Source organism: Cryptotermes secundus, unplaced genomic scaffold, assembly GCF_002891405.2.
Source record: "Cryptotermes secundus unplaced genomic scaffold, Csec_1.0 scaffold2458, whole genome shotgun sequence".
Lineage (NCBI taxonomy): Eukaryota > Metazoa > Arthropoda > Insecta > Blattodea > Kalotermitidae > Cryptotermes > Cryptotermes secundus.
Window position 1 is genome coordinate 472641 of NW_019736442.1, and position 21672 is coordinate 494312.

General features: G+C 40.0%; 1 protein-coding gene and 1 long non-coding RNA gene across 2 annotated transcripts in view; one reads left to right on the forward strand and one right to left on the reverse strand.

Annotated features, from left to right (window-relative positions):
* Nucleotides 1–1152: 1152 nt before the first annotated feature.
* The window catches only part of LOC111869988 (two pore potassium channel protein sup-9), an 85977-nt gene continuing 65457 nt past the window's right edge, over nucleotides 1153–21672 (reverse strand). The window contains exons 3-4 of the mRNA XM_023861896.2: nucleotides 18736–19241; nucleotides 1153–7257 (exon numbers count right to left, since the gene is read on the reverse strand). Of these exons, the coding sequence (XP_023717664.1) occupies nucleotides 6967–7257; nucleotides 18736–19241 (797 nt within the window). The 3' untranslated portion in view covers nucleotides 1153–6966. The remainder of the gene's footprint in view (nucleotides 7258–18735; nucleotides 19242–21672) is intronic.
* LOC111869989 lies at nucleotides 7165–13243 on the forward strand. Its single transcript, XR_002843777.2, has 3 exons — nucleotides 7165–7296; nucleotides 12584–12710; nucleotides 12883–13243. It is a non-coding gene; the product is annotated as an uncharacterized LOC111869989 (long non-coding RNA).

Below are 21672 nucleotides of genomic sequence, written 5' to 3' on the forward strand. Positions count from 1 at the left end.
CTAGTGTGATTATATCCAATTCAGATCCTCTTACTTTTCCTTTTCCTGCATAGTGTGACCGAAATTCTCAATAAATTTAAATTATGGTTTAATGCTAATTTATTGTTCTTAAACTTTTCTAAAACTGAATTTGTCAAGTTTAATACAAAAAAAATATGCATGAACATGAGATAAAGATAGTATATGATAACATGGAAATACCCAACTCAACCCATTTAAAGTTCTTAGGAGTTAATATTGCAAATACTCTGACTTAGAAAACTCGTATTGACTCACTTATCCCAAAATGTAGCTCTGTGTCCTATGCAATCCGAGTCATAAAACCATTTGTGAATCAGGAAAATTTGCTGATGGTTTATTATGCCTATTTTCACTCTATTATTCGATATGGAATTATTTTTTGGGGTAACTCTTCGTACGCCATCAATATCTTTCATTTGCAAAAGAGGGCGGTGAGACTAATAACTGGTGCTGGTAACAGAAAGTCATGTAAACCGATATTCACTACTCTAAAAATTCTTACTCTTTCATCTTTGTCTATTTATTCACTACTATCTTTTGTGGTCGATAGCATGGATCAATATGATTTTGTATCTGATATACATAATAGAGACACTAGACAGGTACTCAACCTAAATCTATATCAACCCTCAACTCGTTTATCATTATATCAAAAAGGCTCATATTATATGGGCATCAAACTATTCAATTGTCTCCCACTAAATTTGAAGCAATTATATAAAGATATTAAACGGTTTAAATTAAAATTAAAAGAATTCTTGAGTTGTCACCCATTTCATACTGTGGATGAATTTTTTGTGTATACTAGTCGGTAAGATTAATTGTATTCTGGTTCTATTCTTATGTCTTGACTTAGTTCTTTGTACTGCTTATTTATCTAGTATGACTTTTCCACATCCTGAAGTGTTGGATTTTGTGGACGTAATGGATGAGTAATGAGGATGAAATGGGAGCTTGTACTGACGCCTCAAACCTTTGAGAGTTCTATAATAAGATGTCTTGCTTCTGCGTTGTTTTTGTAAATTTGGGGAGTCTTGTTGTACTCGTATATATGGTTGATATGTTCTTTTTTATTTGTTTTGTGTTATGAATGCCTTGACTTGTTCCTGTGGGAATGGAATGTTTCTTTTTTGATCTGTGACTCATTCTATATCCAATGGTTGTTTCCCAGCCTGTATCTGGATCTATTTTTGAATTTGAAATAGACTGAATTGGATGGAATTGATTGATTAATAACAGTGCCTGAGGTAAAACCCAGGCTTTTTGAATACCAGAATTCTACATTTACCAATACACGGGTGGTAATAGTCTCATATTTAAAATGTCCTGGGTTCAGCCTCAACCATTGACACTGTCTTAATCTGTCAATGTAATGATGATGAGTCCCTTGAAAACAGCTCTGGTACATCAGATATACTCAGACAATGGGCCTGTTCCTACCTTCATGCCAGCATAACCTGAACATGATGCACACTGTCTTCAGCACAAGTGACCAAACATTGAAGGTACAGCCATTAAATATTCTGTAAAAGAAATATCAGTATTTGGATTAGGTTAGATTTAAGTATAGTTTTTAGGTTTTGATTTGAACTGTTTGATATGTTGACTTGTATAGCTGAGGTAGCCATTAAAAGAGGGTGCACAATCCTTGTGTATGAGAGAGCAGTCTCATATGGTAGTAAACATTTTAATGAGTCTTTTTAATTCAAGATATTCCAGTGTCAGTTCCATCTGTAATCCCATGGTAATAGCTATAATGCATGATAGACATTGTCATTTTAAAATGGTCATGCCATTCACTGGTAACAGACATGTAAAAGCACCTAGGATTTGCTCTTAATTCCCATAAAAACTTGGGTTATCATTTGTACATTTTTATGTGGTTCTCTTTTGTTTTCTTTTGTCATATTTCATATGTAGAATAAATATAAAAATAAACATCATTAACAATCACATTTCCTGGGTCCCCCTTTACAGTACAGGCCCACAATGATGTGCAGAATGCAGCAGCCCCAGAGGGAAGCATGGGGTGCAGCAGCATCACAGGGAAGTGAAGAATGCAGAAGCTCCACAGGGAAGTGCAGAATGCAGCAGCCCCACAGGGAAGCACAGGGTGTAGCAGCCCCAAAGGAATGTACACCATGAAACTGCTGCTCAATCAATGTAAGTTTTTAAAAGTATGAAATCTGCATACACTAAGTCCTGTCCATTCCATAACGTGATACTGGCAACTTCACATGTGAATCGCATATCACTTAAAATACCAAATAAGAATGAGTGACTCATGAAATTAAACGTGTACAAATAATCTCTACAAATTCCATAAGTTGCTTCAATAATACATGATTACAGGCACTGATCCCACATACAGCCTCACCAGGATTTTAAAAACCCTTGCCCTGCATACATGTGGTGCAGCAACCCTGTGAATGGACAATGTTACTAGACCTTCACGTGAACATCAGTGATATGAGCAGTTGCAAACTCAGGCAGTTAGAATACAGCTAGGAATCACATGGTAGAACAGATCATACAATAGGCAATAAATCTGACCAACTGTCAGCCAATGCCGCTTCAAAATGGACTGTGCTGAGAGCTGATGAAGGAGATCATTAAATCTTGGTAGGATTGGAAGACTCAGAAGTTAGCACTATTTGAAAATATAAAACTGAGGAATCACTTATATTTTTACTGCAGTGAAACAAATTCTGTGTACATTACAGGCAATGCTGTAGTGAATTTAACTGTTCAATTGCCGAAGTTTGAGCCACATTTGATGCTTTGTCAACATTTTCCTGCTGTAGAGTTGGGGTTAGAAAAGGATAAGTCATGGCAGTAAACATATTCACAGCAGAACAGGAGTTCCTTCAACTTCGTGGTAAATATCACTGATAAAAGGCAAGCTGGTAAAAATACAGTGACTGGATCTGAAGATCTGAAGATCTGAAGATGGCTAAGCCTTCACTTCATCTCCAGTTTGTACTGCAAGCTAAACCCTATGTTAACAACCACAAGGGCAAAGGATCCAGATACCTTGCAGAAGGTCTACTTCAGTAATGGAAGATTGAATTTTTATTGAAAGAAGAAATATAATGGAAGGAATTCCCCCCCCCAGAAGCTGTAAGCCAGCGGGGTGTTCCTACTCTGCACATCCAGGTTGAGACCGGATCAGTCCAATCCCTAGTAGCAAATGGTTTGAAGGGATCCAAGACAACTTGTGTAGCCCAAATGTGCTTTCCTTTAAGTGAATGGCTGGGTTCATATTAGGCATTTCTTTGGACACCTACATAGGCATCCTGTGGTTGTCTTTCTGCCACATTCTCAAAACTTCAATAGGGCATAAACCTGAACCTGTAACTTGTAAATGCCAACCTCATCCTCATATGGTGCATTCAGCTTTCATAAGCAAGAACTTGAAGACCAAGTCGGTAAGTTATTGTCATTATATTTGGCATGGAGAAGTGCCAGTACCAAAATACAGAGGAAGATATAAATGTTGTGTTTAGATTGGCTCACTTGTAACCACTGCAACAGAGCAGACTTTGAATCTTGCCGGGGTAGATTACTGAAATTCTTCTAGTTCATGGCACATCAGGTGACTCGGTCATAATTTTCTTCTTTAGATAAAACAGATCCTCAGTTTTGCCATGAACTTGTTTCTTTTTGTGTGTAGTTAATATACAAAGTTTTGCCTGATGGATGGTATTGCAGTAATGGTTTTGCCATATAAGGCATTTTTACAATTAGTTATATGAAACAAGTCATGACACTGAACTATAGAAAATGGAAAAGAGAAGTAAAAATTTATAACAGTCTTTTCCAGACATAAGAAAGTCCTATCGGCATTTAAGGTGGCATTTGTATGTGAACAGATGTCATGTGAAGTAGTACAAAGAAGTGTTTGGTCTGATGATACTACTCTGAATTTGTGTGCCTCAACTGAAGGTAAAAGGAATGATAAAAGGAAGAGCAGTGGATAAATAGAGCTTGCAATTGATCAGTTTCCTAAGGGCCACACTAAAATTTGTTAAAATGGAAATGTAGGGAGAGGAGATATTTTCAAACCAATAGTTGAGAATGAGACTTCATATGAAACTACTAATGATGAAGATTGATTAATAAACTATACCACATCCAAAAAAGTGAGTCAAGAGTGCAATATTCATACATCACAACATTCAAAAATTCACTTGGATGTCACCCGGTGGTAACACAAATTGATCACAGAGCATTACTGCATTTTTTGGACTTTGTCCAATGTCCAGTATTCTAAGAAACTAGAGAACACAACGTTTTGGGAAGTGGATTTGTTTCCATCCTCAGATGAGGGGGTGACACCTACTCTGGTGGGTCCCTTAGAGAAAGACTAAGGTTACTTCTTCCTAAAGGACCCAACAGAGGTGTTTCCCCCCTTCACTTGAGGATGGAAATAGCTCCACTTTCCAAAATGTTGTGTTCTCTAGTATTTTATAATAAAGACGATGGACAAAGTCCAAAAACTCAGTAAATCTTAGTGTTATACACCACTGTCAGAACCCTTTAGAATCTGGACTGATCACAGTTGGATACATAGGAGACCATATTCAAGTGCACTTGATGCCTGATCTTTCTGCAGAGCTGACTGCTAATAACAACAACTGTCTACTGTTGCAAAAGTTTCGCAAGCACATCTCTGATTTCCACCTGCTTCTTGCTCATCAATTTAAACCTCAAGATGGAGGCAGTGTATTCCTGTAAAATGTCAATGAACTTCTACCATCCTACAAGGCATCACATCCCAGACAGTAGAACAGTACTCTTCATGTCCTACAGTTAAATTTAAAGCAGTCTGACCTTCCTTTGTTAATGAACACAGACTGCCTGAAATTTTACACACTTCATGTATGCTTAATAAAAAGAAAATGTAAATGATTTTGTGTTGGTTAGTAACAGTTATCATCGTGGAACTCATATGGTATATACGAAGTTGAGTGACAATTTACAGATACACTGTTTCTGTCATCTGGAACCATGCTTTGTTTTTGACTTGCACTGTGCTTCAGTTGAACGCTCAGCAGTCCAATTGTACAGCTCAACAGAGTTTGCTGTGCACAACCATAAATGACTTGTTCCTAAATATGATTTTAAAACAACAGAACAGTTATCTCATCTTGGTGCTTATTCACTTATATCTCACTTACTGTCTACCTACCATACAACTGCAACATACTCGAGGACTGCTAGTCTGCACAATGTGCTGGTTATTCATACCAACACCAGGTAAGTCACAAAATATTTGGCACTGTGGTATAATTCATTCTAACAAAGAGAACACCAGTGAATATTAGCACACTTCCTTAAATGAAATGCTTTAAGTCCAAAGAAGTGGATGGCATTTCCATGCGAAAGCTGAGGAAAATGGACTCAAATATTGACATACAATGGTTTCCTTCTCCTTCGTGATTTATGTAACCGTGCCACAGTTCAGGCAATTAGGCACTGGCTTCTCATTGCAGGGCCCCCAGTTCATTCCTGGATGATCTTATACAAGATTCATGGTGAACAAAGTGGCACTGAAGCAGGTTCTCATCCAAGTTCTTAGTTTTCCTTCCATGAACCATCACCCCCTGAGATGTATGATGACACTTAACCAGGCAGCACATTATCACATCCTTAGTCTTGAAGTTTGGGGCTTCATCTCTGAACTGACATTTGGTTGGGCACAGAGAAAGGAAGTGACATTTCATAAGTTTATGTGGTATGAGAGGCTAGACATCCGACAATAAAACACCTCCTCCAATTACAACTTCATCTTCTGTTTTCACAAACAAGGTCTGGAAGTATAACCACTACATATGGCATGGGCAAAAACTAGCTAATTCTGGAAGAACCGAGTCTTGGCTGTATAACCACTATATCTGGCATCAAAGAAATATCAGTACAAAAATTTATATTCTTAGTTTAAGTTTCATTTTTAAGTTTTCGTTTAATATGTGGACAGTTATGTATATTCAGGGAGCTGAATCAACTTCCCACTCATGTATTAAGGTAGACTATTATTGCACTATCTGTGTACTGTGTGTGCAGTGATATTTGCACTGACGATGTGCGGTTATAAATCTCTAAATCAGAATGACTTAAATAAAAGTTCAGTAAAGAAAACAAAAGGGGGGGGATACCTTTGTCTTTACCTGCCAATCCTCAGTACCCAGCTCAGCACTCCTAAGCCATGTGACAAGCCTGATAAGCAAGCACATTACCAGAATGAGCTCAACTGTGACTGCCTGCAACCTTACATTTGGCTGGACCTCTAGAACTATATTGCTCATGATATCAAAATCACAGTGAAGACCTGATGGGAAGAAATCTGTGACTTCTGCCTTAGGCACTGAAAATGTCTTCTTTCAGATACAGACTATACAGTGGCAAAACCTGACATTATAAATACCGACATCTAATAATTCTTTTAAATCCACAGCAGTCACTTCCATTCAGTTCTGAAGCCAAGGTATGGCCTCAGAAACAGAAGGGACATACAGGAGCCTGCGTGACCTTCCTCTGCGCACAGCAATTCACATGGAACACTGACAGAATGTGGGCATTTTCAGGGAACCAAACTGTGCACTATGTACCACTCAGATATAAACATTGTGACTGTTATGCAAATTGAAGGGTTCAAGAATGTTTTCCTGGACACATGGGGCTCACATGTGCTTAATTAGTACAATGAAAAGTCTTTGAACTAGGGAAGTATTTTATGAAAGTTGTTCAGCATAAGTCTTCATTTGTAAGCTGCACTATGAGTGAATAAATGTAAAATATCGAATTTTATAATGTTTGAAAATGTAAACTTGAAAATTATGTCAATGAGCATCAGAACACCACTTCACAAGATGGCATCCCTTCAGAAGTCACCAGCAGTACCATAGAAAGTTGTCCATTGGCAACACTGGCATTAAGGAGCTGTCAGATGGAGGCACGATGACTGTGCACGTCTCTGCACATGTTTTCTTTTGTTTCCTGCTGGAGTCCAAGAGGCTGCAATGGGAGTAGGTGTGAAATCTTTCCAGGAGAGCGGCGCACTGTGTATCGGTGCTTGGCTTGTTCAGCTGGTCCTGGGTAGCAACTACAGCTACAACTACAAACGGAAGCACCATCCTCCAATGAATTAGAGTCCCCACCTCCAAGCTGACCACTGATGATAGACCCATTTGCTGTGATAACATCACCCTCCAGTCTCACTGCACCTTGTGCTGCCTGCAACAGAGTTCATAAGAACCAGCTGCAGAGACACTGGTAGGTAATAAGGAAACAGTACAGGTGCCAGAGTCTAGTGAACCTGTAAGCCCCAATTTGCACTTATTTTTATACTTTTCATCCTTTTATGTATAACTGTTACTCGTACTGGGGCCATAAACACAACAATAAGTGAGTTAGTTATAGTTTTAAAAATGATTGGATTTATGTGTGTGTGTGTGTGTGTGTGTATATATACATATATATAACAGTCAGTTTATTAGAGCTGTCACACTACATGTTTCAGCCAAGACACCATCATCAGGTTTGCTGGGGTTTTGAACTTTTTCCATCATCCAGGATGCTAGGTAATAGAGGACACGATATTTCGGAAACTGGATCTGTTTCCATCTGCAGGTGAGAAAGGAAGACACCTACTCAGTTGGGCCCCTTAGAAAGAGCTAATCTCAATCACTGGACAACTCCTGTCAGATTTACCCAGCCAATGGAACTCACTATAGGCCTCAGAGGAATGTACGGTTTGTGGCTCTTGGGAAGACCATATAAATGCGGAGGTTTATTGTGGTTTATTGTATTTAAGATCAGTGGAGAGAGTAGTTTTGTGCTTGGAAAAAAGTTTTACAGCTAAAATTAAGAGAAAAATGCAAAAACTCCTTTCTAAGCACAAAACTACTCTCCCTATTGATCTTAAACACAACTTGACTCCCCACCAGAGCAAACCTCTGCATTTATATGGTCTTCCCAAGATCTATAAACCGGACATTCCTCTGAGGCCTACAGTGAGTTTCATTGGTTCCCCTTGCTATGCCCTGGCTGGCTTTATCCATAAGATACTAATTCCTCTTGCTGGAAAATCTGGATCCTTCATTAAGAATTCAGGCCACTTTGTACAGCTGGTGAAGTCTGTTAATCTTCAATCCTCAGATACCCTCATTACCTTTGACATCGCCAGTCTCTTCACCAATGTTCTAGTCGATGAAGTCCTACAAGTCATCAGAAATAAGCTCCACAATGATGACACACTGGCAGAACGGTCTGCCCTGCAGATAGAAGACATCATGGAGCTGCTGGAGGTTTGCCTGAGAACCACATATTGTCAGTTGGACAACAAGTTCTTCCAACAGAAAGATGGTATGACTATGGGAAGCTCCTTATCACCCATTGTGAGCAACATCTTCATGAAGCATTTTTGGAAACTGACTCTTGAATCGGATCAACATAAATCGTCGCTGTGGCTCCAGTATGTTGATGACAAGTTTGTGGTCTGGCCTCATGGTCCAGAGCAGTTACAGGATTTCCTCAGCCACCTCAACAGTTTAAGGCCGTCCATCCAGTTCACCATGGAAACAGAATCAGACAGTGCAATTTCCTTTCTTAATGTGCTGGTCAGCAGGAAAAAGATGATACTAGTCACAAAAGCCTATAGGAAACCCATCCACATTGGCCAGTACCTCAACATCAACTCTAACCATTCACCCCATGTGAAAAGAGGTTTGATTCAGAGTCTGCACAACAGAGCTTCCACCATATGACAAGAGCGAAAAGACCTGGTTAAGGAAATCAGCAGCCTGAGAAGTGATCTCCAGCTCAACAGTTATCTGCAAGGTTTCACTGACTCAGTCATTAACTCCAAGGGTAGCAGTTGTCAAAATAAAGAGCAAAAGCCCCCGGGCTCTGTTTACATCCCATATGTGAAGGGCGTTTCTAAAAAGTTCAAACATATAGGGAATCGATACAAAATCAGGACGATCTTCAGAACTAAACACACTCTTAAAGAGTTCATTCATGAGAACAAGGCCGGAAAGACATCCGCAACAGACAGCACAGTGCATCTACAGTATTCCCTGTGAGTGTGAAAGAAGCTATATTGTTGAAATAGTGAGACCTCTAGCCATGCGGCTCCATGAACATAGGCACAACCTACAACAGGGTTTTCTGGAAAAATCAAAATTAGCCCAACATGACTATGAAGAGGGTCACAGAGTAGGCTGGGATGATACCAGGATTTTGGAAATTGAAAGTAACAGCAGATACAGGAAGTATAAAGAATCGGCCCATATGGCATGCTTAACCAAACCAATCAGCCAACCCAGTTTGGACATTTCTCCTATTTGGATACCACTCTTCAACAAGGAGGTTTCTAACTCACAAGGAAGATCTGTATTATGCGACAGACTTCATGCGTTTCCACAAAGTTCCAGTCTCAAGTATTCAGGTTACTCCATAGATGGCACTAGTGGTCTTCACAATCTCCCTCCCCCCATTTCTTCAAATTGGTGCTCATGCACTTGATTTTTTTGTCAGATATGTTTCTAGCACAAATTTCTGCCTCCTTTTCTATCCTAGTTCCACACATGTGCGTGCTCTATCACAATTTTTATTTCATAGATTCTTGTTATCACCCACTGAACTAGTCTCATTCGATATGTTCAAATAGCTGGGTAAATCTAACAGGAGTTGTCCAGTGATTGAGATTAGCTCTTTCTAAGGGGCCCAACTGAGTAGGTGTCTTCCTTCCTCACCCGAAGACGAAAACAGATCCAGTTTCCGAAAAGTCGTGTCCTCTATTACCTAGAATCCTGGATGATGGAATAGGTCCAAAACCCTAGTAATCCTGTGTCATCCACCATCCTGAGAACCCCTTCGAATTTACCATCAGGTGCATATAAATATAACACATTACTGCAGAACTGTATGGTTAAATGGATCAATTTTCAAAATGTCAAACAATTTTTCACGTGTTGTACAAATACAAATAATCCTTCCAGCTGCATCATGGTCCTGGGGTCAACTCAGACTCTAAAGCCTCTAAAGAAATAAGTACCAGCATTCTTCCTGGGGAGTAAAGGGTGGCCGGCGCATAAGGCTGACAACCTCACCGGCATCTGTGAGCCGACTGTCTAGAAAATATGTGGGAACCTCGACGTCTCACAACCCTTCGGGCCTTCAGGGCCTGTGTCTCACAACCCTTTGGGCCATAAGGGCCTGTTACAGGGCTAGCTTTACCTTTTACCTTTTTCACAAATATAAATATTTAAACTACTATTGAATATGAAATACATATATACCTCAGTCATTCCTTAATACTATAATCAGCCATATCTCTAACACACCAGAGCAGCTATTTACAGAAACTTCACAAGTTAACAGCAACAACATATTTTACTATGTATAAACCACCACATCCAACAAACCAATAATATATGACTTCATCTCTACTCCTATATACAATCTTAAAACATGAAACACTCATCAAAACTTCAAAAAACTTTAATTGCTATATATTGTAACGTGTTTTGCTACTGAAGACGCCGTTTGGATTGTTAATTGGTTTATTTAACAACCTACAAGTCGTAGCTACAATTAATTATAACACTGTTGCGGGTTTACAAAATTTACAAACCCTACACACTATTCTATTCACTCTATCCTCAGCAGTCTTCATGTATTTATAACACGGGAGCTATACAAGTCTCTGTGAATTACACACTCCCAATATAACTGTTCTACAGCACACACAGAGTCTTTAAGTCACACAACCACATAAGATCTTCTAACCACGTGTTCAGGTTTTCTTTCCGCGACTGCTTCTATATTTCAACTGTCTTCAGCGGCTGCTACGTTTTAACTGTCTTCTTAGGCAGTGTAGTTCTCTTATAAACCCTCAGCCAGACAACGGCAAAACGCCTCGCTTCCTTGTTGCCTAGTCGCTGTGTTTACAGGTGTTGCTGGGCAACGCTGTTGAAAGTTGTTTACTGCTACATAGCAACCGCGGCACCCCCCGCTACGTCACCGTGGGGGACGGGGGCGGAGTGTTGACGTGCCTGTTACTGTAGTAGAGACAGCGTCCGATGTTGTTACGTCACCGCTGGCGGGGGAGGGGATGTCCTCCATAGCGCAATACGTCACAATATTTATATACCATGTTGCAACAACATATGCAAGATCTTTCATCCATTCAATATAACACATCCATCATACCCCATAACGTCTCTCATACATACAGTGTTTCAGCAACATCTAGAAGAATTTGAAGCTAACAGGATATTAATATCATGTCATTCTTATTACAAAAACAGATACACATGATACAAAAACCAATCCTACAACCATATATCACCTCCTTTCCCTCCTACAAACTATTACAACATTACAAAACTACCACTATCCATGTTTATATACTTTATGTTTTATAATATTATACTGCAGCAGCCTGTTGCACTGTGTGCTCTAAACTAGCACTTGCACTTCACACCATCCCTGTGCAAAAATTGATGATCTATTAAATTTCACACTTTGAAAGCATCTGTCTCTTCCTATTCAGAACAGCTACACACAAAACTAAAGAGAAAATAACACACCAACAAAATATACACCAGACCCACATCATGTGCATACAACAAAATAATCATGGTATGGTATTTTAAAAATAATGTTAAAATAAAATGCAATATGTAGCAGTGTGGCAGTGGGGCAGCACTTTCCTCTACAACTTGTACACCTAATGATGGCAGCCAGTTGGGCCAAAACATGTAGGGTTCCAATAACGGGAAGAGATGAATGCTTTTAAGTGTGAATTTTAATAGATCAACGGAGTTGCACATGGACAGTGAGATGTGCAAATGCTATTTTATGTTTTACATTTGACAATAATCTGAATACTTATATTCATACCAAATCTTAAACAATTTTATAACACTTGGAATATGAATCCATTTAACTAACCATACAAGTCTTCAATGTGTTATATTTCTTTATTTATACACACCTGATTGTGTTGTACAGACTGAAACAAGTAGTGTAATAGTTAAACTAAACTAAGCGGCACTATGTGCCACAGCCACGGAAAACAACAAATGAGAGTGAGGCAGAAGAATTACTTATATTAGATACTGAATATGTATAGGGTTAATGATGTTAAGCAGACCGATATACAGAATGTCTGGATGCATAAAAAAATAATTACATCTCAGAAAACATTTATTATACACATTTATGGGTTACACAAGGGGAAACTAGCAAAGTTTCTTTCTGAGTATATAACTTTCACAGTAAATTTCAATGTGTGCTCCCTTGGTGGCATGACAAATATCCAGATCAAATTTGACTTCGTTCCATGTTGCTTGAAGCATTCTGCTATTACCGTAGCCACACTGTCCCTTATGTGAGCTTTCAGGTGTCAAAGGTCATTCATCTTAACCTGATAAACAATGTTCTTTGCATAATGCCACAAGAAAAAATCCATTGGGGTTAAATCTGGTGACCTAGGAGGCCAAGTGACTGGTCTACCTCTGCCGATGCATCATACGGCCATCTCTTTGTCCAGGTGGTTCCTAATATGGTGACAGAACTGTGATGGCACCCCATCTTCTTGCAGGATAGTTTGAAGTGGTAACTGGGGCAGGGCATACAGCTCCAGCATGTCAAGTACAACCGTCCATGCGGAGAAACAGGTGATGCATCAATTCTCTCTAGCAGGTCCACAGCGAAGACTGTGCATGCTACTTCATCACTTGGTTTTAGTGCATGGATCATTTGAATCTTGTAACTGAAAGCTAGCAGAATGAACTGATTTGCGTGGACTTTGCTGGAACGCCTCTCTAATGTCACTGATATTTTTTTCAGAGGTTCGTGTCTTTCCAGGGGATTTTGCATGCAACAGACTGCCTGTAGTCCTCAGCATTTGAAGAAACTTTCTCTACAAAAATAAGAGACTACCCAGGATGCTCAGCGACTGTGCACTTAAATTCTGGACTATGTTCATAAGTGGTTGAATATTTGAGAAAATTCGTTTTATAAACTCTGTGCCCCACTAAATCTCGATATGGATGTAATATTTAGGTTGCTGAATTTGTTGAATGTGAATGTGGATGGCGACCCATTATTTTCGGAGGTTTGTGACTCGAATGAAGTACCATCCTGTGTTAATGGATAACTTCAACCAAGTGTTCACTGACCAACAACAACAACAATAACAACAACAACAACAACACTGGCATGGCATATTAGAGGTCTCACAATATTTCTAACATCTGGGTTAACTGTTTCACGAGATGCAAAGCACCTTCTTTGCTCAGAATTCTTCCAACATGTTCTAGCTGCACCACTATCAAATGCTTTTGTGGAATGAGTGTTTAGTGTCATGCAAAATATTTTGAACAGCGACAGAAATCATCTTAAAGTTGAAATGGTAAAACACAGACTTCTAGTGCATTTCAAGTACAATATCAAATCCACTGAATTTACAAATCTTATTAAATTTGACAATGGAAAAGACCTTGGCGGAGTTGTTAAGACAGAGTTTTACAAATTCAAAATGTGATGCTGGCATGGCATATTAGAGGTCAGCAGTCTGCTGTTTAAAATAATTATTTTGATATTGTCACGTTTTATGGTGTGTGACTATACATGGGGTATGGATTGGTGAATGGATTTAATGTCGACATTAACACATGACTCATAATTACACTTCATAGATCACTGATATGCACAGACTACTGTCCTCAGTCTATTACAGTCTCCACTAGCCATTTCCTGGTAACAGATTCAACATGGTGAAGATTCTTCAGCTTTGTGTGTTCAGGTCCTCTTGTCACAGACCAGTGCAGAATTGTCAACCATCAACTCAACTAACTCGGTCCCAGGCTGGCAGACATTTCACATCAACCTCCTCATCTTCTCTTCACAGACTGATTTTCAACTCAAATGACAACTGAACGCTCTCACTCACCAACTGGCTACTTCAGGTCACTTCACTAAATGGAACTGTTGACAACTGACTACAGTTTGGCTGGTGTTCTCATCATATAACATCAGGATGGACCCAAGAGAATATTGTTTCTGTGAGAATGTGTTTACTGACCGTTGCTTATAAATGGGTGTTTGTTTATCTGCCTATTGTAAAACAACAGCTGTACTCATTGTCCATCTCAAGGTCTCTGCCCAGCAATGGATCTGTACACCACAATACCATTATACAACTTTTGCCTCTAGCCTTGTCATTTATGTTTATAAACTGCTATATTTTCACATTAAATCATATAGTTGTGTCATGTGAAATGAAACTCCTCGTATTCTTCTCAAAGTTTCACTAGAGCTCAAACGCACAGTCATTACAGAACTGGTTTTCAGCTTAAACGCAAATGAAAGCTCTAATAATGTTCTTTTATTTCAAATCAATGCCGGCTGCAGTATATGGGGAGTGACTGTCCTTCGGATATTTTACATGTGACACGTGGTAACCACGCTGAATATGTTTCAAGTGCAATTACATCTTACGGTTATCCTTCATAGACAGCCAGAAACAGTATGTGTATCTCGTTTCCATACATTTTTGTACTGAGATTAAATTTGTATGAGTAATTCGTGTTCATCTGTTACTTCAGTTATTCATAGACTTCAAAAAAGTCTAACACTCACTGTAGAATTACTATATAACATTCTCAATGAACCTGGTGTGCCCATAAAACTGGTCCTAATGAAACATATAAAAAAAGGTAAAGCTCTTGCTGTAACAGACCAGGAGTACAAGAGGTCGAGTCTCCCACATCTTATAGATAATTGGCTCACAGACGGTGGCAAGAGTGTCAGCCTTATGCACCGGCCAGCTGTCCTTTACACCCCAGGAAGATTCCTGGTACTCATTTCTGTTAGAGGCTAAGTCAACCCCAGGACCATATTGCAGCTGGAAGAATTAGGTAAATTGAAAACAATCAGTGACCTCATTGGGAATCGAACCTGCGACCTTCCGGCTTATAGCATAATGCCTCAACCAACTATGCTATCAGGTGGCCCCAATGAAACATATAGTATGAGTATATATGGGATTGGTATCATGTTTTATTGTCACAGCTTTTCAGCTTCTCTTTAGGAAGCACAAGGAAGGCCCATGAAAATTATGACAGATTGGATCTAAATGGTACACAGCTTGTTGTCTTTGCTGATGCTATTTACGGAGTGCAAACACAAATACTAAGAAGGAAATAAGAATCTGAAATGTGCATTCCACAACGCAGTACACAAAATTACTAGCACCATTCTTGGAGGTTTATTAACTTTACTTATAAATATAAATCATGAAATAAAAAAATTGGTTAAGCTTTCATATGAAATTTCAGCAAAACCTCTGGAGGGATTTATGGGATTCGTGGAATATCCCATTTATGGTATTATGGAAACGTCAAGTTTCATCCTGGATCGATACTGCTGAAACTGCAATAAAATTTTATGAAAGTCTCGCATACCGAATTTCAACAGCATGTCTAAAATGGATTGTGGAATACACCAAAAACCAATATATGACCTTACTTGAATCACGATTCCTTCTGGATCGGTATGGCTGAATAGTGACCTGCCTGATGACTGTCACTGAAAGCCTCTTATACCACATTTTAAGATCTGTGTATTGGTTTAGGCCAGTGGTACCAAAAGTGTGGGGTAATTCCCCTTGAGGGAGTTGGCATGTGTTTTTAATATGAAAAACTACTTTATAAGAAATATGCAGAAACATTTTTAAAACTTTCTGCTTTATTGGGGTAGTTTAGATGTCTTAAAGTATTGCAAAATTCAAACTCCTAGAGCATCAGCAGTTCTAGGAAGTAAACAGCAATATATGTATGTCTACGAACTGTTATGTTATTCTTTTTCCTCTCGCTCCCACTTTGGGGCATAGGGCTGATTTCTCAGTCCCACTGATCATATTTTAGAGATGGTAGGACTCCTTGGATGGTGATCAACTGGTTGCAAGGCCTCTACCTAAACACAGGGCAACACAAACACAGAATAAACGCATAAACACATTAACACTGAACATCCATGCCCTGAGTGGGATTCGAACCCACGATCCCGGCTTCTGAGTGAGCGAAGACAGTGCATCCCTTAGACCGCTTGGCTACTGTGAGGGGCTTATGTTATATTAAGAGAAACAAACGTTTTTCAATAAAAATTGACAAAGCAACTGATTGTAGTAGTACTGGTTACTTGATAGCTTAAGGGCAGTATGTTGAAGATAGAGGAATGAAGATGCGCTTTTCCGAAAATCTCTAAAAAGGAGAGCAACAGCAAAACAACTCTTAATATTTCTTGATGATTTCGTGAAAGAAAAACCATAAAGTGGTCAGATTGCGTTGGAGTATGCATGGATGCAGCTCGTGTAATGGCAAGAAATAAAGAGGAACTGCAGGCCTTAATTAAATGAACGGAACCAGAAGCTATGTGGACATTCTGCATGATACACGGTGAATCACTGGCTAATTATGCCCAGAGCTAAAAGAAGTGCAGGATACAGTCATCAAAATTGTAAACTAAAGACTCGTTCCCTGACAATCAGACCTTTTGCAGAATTATGTAAGACAATCGGGGGACAGTGCCAGTCATTCCTGTTGTACTGCAATTCCCACTGGCTGTCAAGAGGAAAAGCTATTAGATCTGTTTACAACTTGCATGGAGGAGTAGCACTGTGTTTAGAAGAGAAAACCCTACGTACTATATGCTGAACACTTTCGCAATGACTATTCAGTTTCTAAGTTAACCTCCTTATTTATCCTAGTTACAAGCATGTGCATGCTCTATCACAATTTTTACGTATTTTATGGTTTCTTGTTATCTCCCGCTGAACTAGCCTAGTCTTATATGTCGAAATAGCTGGGTAAATCTGACAGGAGTTGTCCAGTGACTGAGATTAGCTCTTTCTATGGGGCACAACTGAGTAGGTGTCTTCCTTCCTCACCTGAGGACAGAAACAGATCCCGTTTCCAGAACGTTGTCCCCTCTATTACGTAGAATTCTGGATGATGGAAAAGGTCCAAAAACCCAGGAATTCTGTGTGTCATCCATCATCATCAAAACCCTTTAAAATCTAATCCTCCCTCCTTTCGCAACATCCTACTTGTACGAGACTGGACTTTCAGCAGAGGCAGCTATCAAAACAAAGTACCGTTCGATGATGAACTTGCAAACCTTCAGTACTTCAAACTCGGTATGATAAGCTATGTTCAAAGATACAACTACATCCATCCCACTAATCCAGGTATGAAGCATCCTTTAAATTTAGTGCACTGAATAATATGTAGGTACAAGTAAGTCAATAAGTAAGTTACAAATGGATATAGAACTTAAACAAATAAGAGTAATAATTTGAAAAATACTTTTATTTCTCAACATAATCTCCCTGTACATTGAGGCACTTGTCCCATCTTTTCATAAGCCCCTGAAAACCAGCAGCATAAAATTCTTTGGGCTGCTGTCGGAACCAGGCAGTGACTGGGATCACGAAGGCATACTGCTCACTGCATTCCAGCCTCAACGACAAACCGTAAATGCTGACTCCTACGGTAACATCCCCAGGAAACTTCATAAGGCCATTCAACGGAAGCAACCAGGACTCCTCACCAAAGGTGTGTTGCTCTTGCATGACAACGCGCATCCCCATATTGCCAACAAGACAAATGAGACGTTGAGAAATTTCAAGTGGGAAGTCCTCGAGCATCCTCCATATAGCCCCGACCTTGCTCCAAGCAACTTCTATTTGTTCGACCCTCTTAAACATCACCTTTCGGCTGAATATTTTCCCAATGATGAAGCCGTAGAAAGGGAAGTCACCGCCTGTTTCCGACAGCAGCCCAAAGAATTTTGTGCTTCTGGTTTTCAGGGGCTTGTGAAACGATGGGACAAGTGCCTTAATGTACAGAGAGATTATGTTGAGAAATAAAAGCATTTTTTAAATCAGTACTCTTATTTGTTCAAGTTCTACATCCATTCGTAACTTACTTATTGACTTACCCTCGTATATAGTAAACAATAAAAAATGTATACTCATGGATAAATGTGATGTAGAATCTGTTTTCACTTGTTCTGGAAGTGGGGCTTGAATTTATAAAATGTTAAGGGGGATGTAACTTATAAAAAATTGGGAACCTCTGATTTAGGCAATACTTGGTCAGACAGATCAACAGACATGAACTTTACATGAGGCGTTCTTTTCTACTTTTAAAATAATGCAAAAAAAAAAAAGAGACTGTTAGATACTAGAGGCAATACTTGGTCAGACAGATCAACAGACATGAACTTTACATGAGGCGTTCTTTTCTACTTTTAAAATAATGCAAAAAAAAAAAAAAGACTGTTAGATACTAGGAAGGTTGGTCAGAAGCAGACACAGAGAAATTTAAATGCATGCTTATGTCTCATCACCTGACCAAATCATAACACAAAGACAGCTACCAGACCCTTAGAAAATGTGGCAATGTTTAGATGTTTGGGGATGACAGTAACAAACCAAAATTGCATTGTTAAACTACAAAGAAAAGAATTAAACACAAATTAGCTCAAAATGTTTTGTCTTTCTGTCTCCTATCTGAAAACGTAGATAACAAAACAAGCAGAACTACTGTTTCACCCCATGTCTTGCACGGGTTTGGAACTTGGTTTGCCACCCCCTGACGACAAACATATATTATGGCTGTCAACATAGACAATTACCTGAAGGGCCTCCGCCTCATCCCGTCGTTCATCCTCTGTGTTCATGGTGACGAACCTGAGAACGAGCAGGTTCAGTGAAGCGGCCACTATTGCCAAACCAAACAGGATGAAGATGAGCGCAAATGCCACGTATTCCGGCTTAGTCTCCAGCGCGCTATCTTTCTGCAGTGCTACCATATCACCAAAGCCGATCGTGGTTAGCGTGATGAAACAGTAGTAGACGGAGTCGAAGTAGGTCCAACCCTCGTAACGGCTGAAGGCAGCTGCACCCCCAGCGATGGTGAGGCTGCTGAGAGTGGTCACCACGCAGATCAGGTTAATCTCAGACGCCTGGATGTCCTTGCATCGTAGAAGGCGCTTCACGTTCCGTATCACCACCGATGAGAACTTATTGAGGCGCTCTCCGATGCTCTGGAACATCACCAGTCCCAAGGGGATACCCACAATGGCGTAGCACATGGTGAACAACTTCCCGCCCACCGTGTTGGGAGTCGAGTGTCCATAACCTGCAGAACAGGTGTTCCATATCTTAGCAAGCTGGGATCTGCTGATCGAGTGTTATGCTACAGTTGCTCCCTGTGTGTCCCAGACAGGCATCAAAGGACGCCTTACAGCCTGGATAATTTTAATCGGCTGAAAAATTATAGTTCCATATTTATTCAGGTTTCGTAGGCTCTGTCATAGGAATTAGACTGGTAGGACAGGTCTCTCGTATTCTCTTGTACTTTAATATTAAACTCATCTTCCATTTCTCACCTATTCTTCAACGAAAGAAGGCTCTTATGACCGACAAACTTTCGCTCAAAGAGCCGCTAACCTCAAATTCTATATCTAGGCCCGTATTACTAACTTTATTCAACGCAACAGCCCACACAACATAGCGAAAGTTACATCAGACGTGGAGTGAATTCCACTCATTTTTCTTAGTGTGGATTTTAGCTTCGCTTTGTTGGCTTCTGAGATTCTCACAGCGGTAACCATGAAGAAAGAACACTGTCTTGTGGTATGCAGCGGTTAACTAACTCTTCAATTCAGAAGATGAATGCATTAAGTTCCTCTGAAATGTCTGTAAAGTGCCGCCGGACTACACAGCGATACATTCCAGCAGTAATATGCCTAATTTTCTTAGGTTAACTTGGATAATGTTATGAATAATTGTTTTAATACATGGGGTGGGATGAGACTGAGTCCATTTGGTACGCCGGCCACTAGTGGGCCTACTGTACTAGCTCCGAATGGTAAATGATTGTGGAACAATCGGTCGAATGTGAATTGGCAGGGGAAACCGAAGCATTCGGAGAAAACCTGCCCCAGTGCCATTTTGTCCACCACAAATCACACATGATCTGACCTGAGATTCAGTCCCGATAGCAGCGACTAACCGCCTGAGCCACAGCACGATCGGCATGAGTAATATCAGTCACTGCATGTGCTTCTATTTCAAAGCCACCGAACGAGAATGTGGTAAACACATTTATCTGTTTATGGCTTATCTGACGAAGCATTCACTCGTACTGTCACTGTACGACCTGTACGACCACCAAACGTTTACGCGAGCCGGATCAACGACTATCTTGAATGAGACTAATCGCGGTTTCCTTCAGTCCCAGGCGAATGCTGGGATAGTATCCAGAAATAGGCCACGGCTGCCTCCTGCCACATCCTTTCCAATTAATCATTCATTAATAAACCTGTTAGTCGATGCTATATATAATCTGAGCCACCGACAGCATCGTACATTACTTTATTTATTTATCTGCTGTTTATTCAAAAGGATAAGCAAATAAACAAAGAAATCTACCCGAAACAAAGAGAGCAGGAAAGAGCTGCGGGCGCCAAGCAAGCGCCCATTGCTGTGGAGGGTTATAACTCCGTGAGATGTGAATGAGCGCCCTCTCGTCGTATTGGCTGCAATTAAGGACCCTGAAGCTCATCAAGAACGCGCCAGAATGCAAATAACAGACATTGCAGAGCTCAAATATAAAACGTGTGGAATTCAGTGCGGTTACTGCGGGGTGATTTGTGGCGATGGTTGTCATAGTAACCTGACGTCACACTCGTTCGGAATACGTTTTCCGTGTAAACAGATGAAAAGCACAATTCTTCTGACATACCGACACCACAATGCGCTGTGTGACAGACGAACTAGCGCTGTGCTGGATTTCTCCTTTTAAACTCCGCAACATCGAAAGAAGCCATAGTGTTGGAAGCCGTTACCAGACAACGAATGGTGAAGACATAGCAGACTGAAAAGATTTAGTGTGTGCTGCAGTGAACTGCAGAGTGTGTGAATTAGCAATAGCGCTATCGTTACATGTAGTTACGTTCTACAAGAGTTCAATAAATCCTATTACCAATCCAACCCCGTCTATCGTCACACTCTAACACGTGACAATATATATGTCATTTTCATGTATGATGACTGCAGTCTTCTGGGATGTGAAGTTGTGTGAATTGGTAAGAAGGTTATCAACGTTTCAGCGAAAAAATACATACTACTTCAAATTTCAAAGTGGACGTTCTACGTTTAGAAAGGAAGGAAAGAGATAAAGTTATAAGGAAGGAAGACGCAGAGGGACGAAGATACGGAAGAAATCTAAAAAAAAAAAACCCTCCGTGGCTTTAGTCCGCATGCGAACTACAAGGTGGCAATAAAGAAACCGGATTACTTTTATGACTCATTTCCGGAACGTCGATGACGAAGAGGAGGGTAGGGCATTGACCCGTGGACTTCTCTCTACCGTCACACAAAGTTTCATTCGCGCGCATCGGTTAGTCTGGCCGCGACCATTGTTAGAAGCGGATCGTGTGTCTGAGCTCCGTTGGAATAATGCCGAGTGCTAATGTAGAACAACGTGTTAACATCAAATTCCTCACAAAACTTGGAAAATCTGCCACTGAAACTTACAATTTGTTGACAGAAGTATATGGTGATCA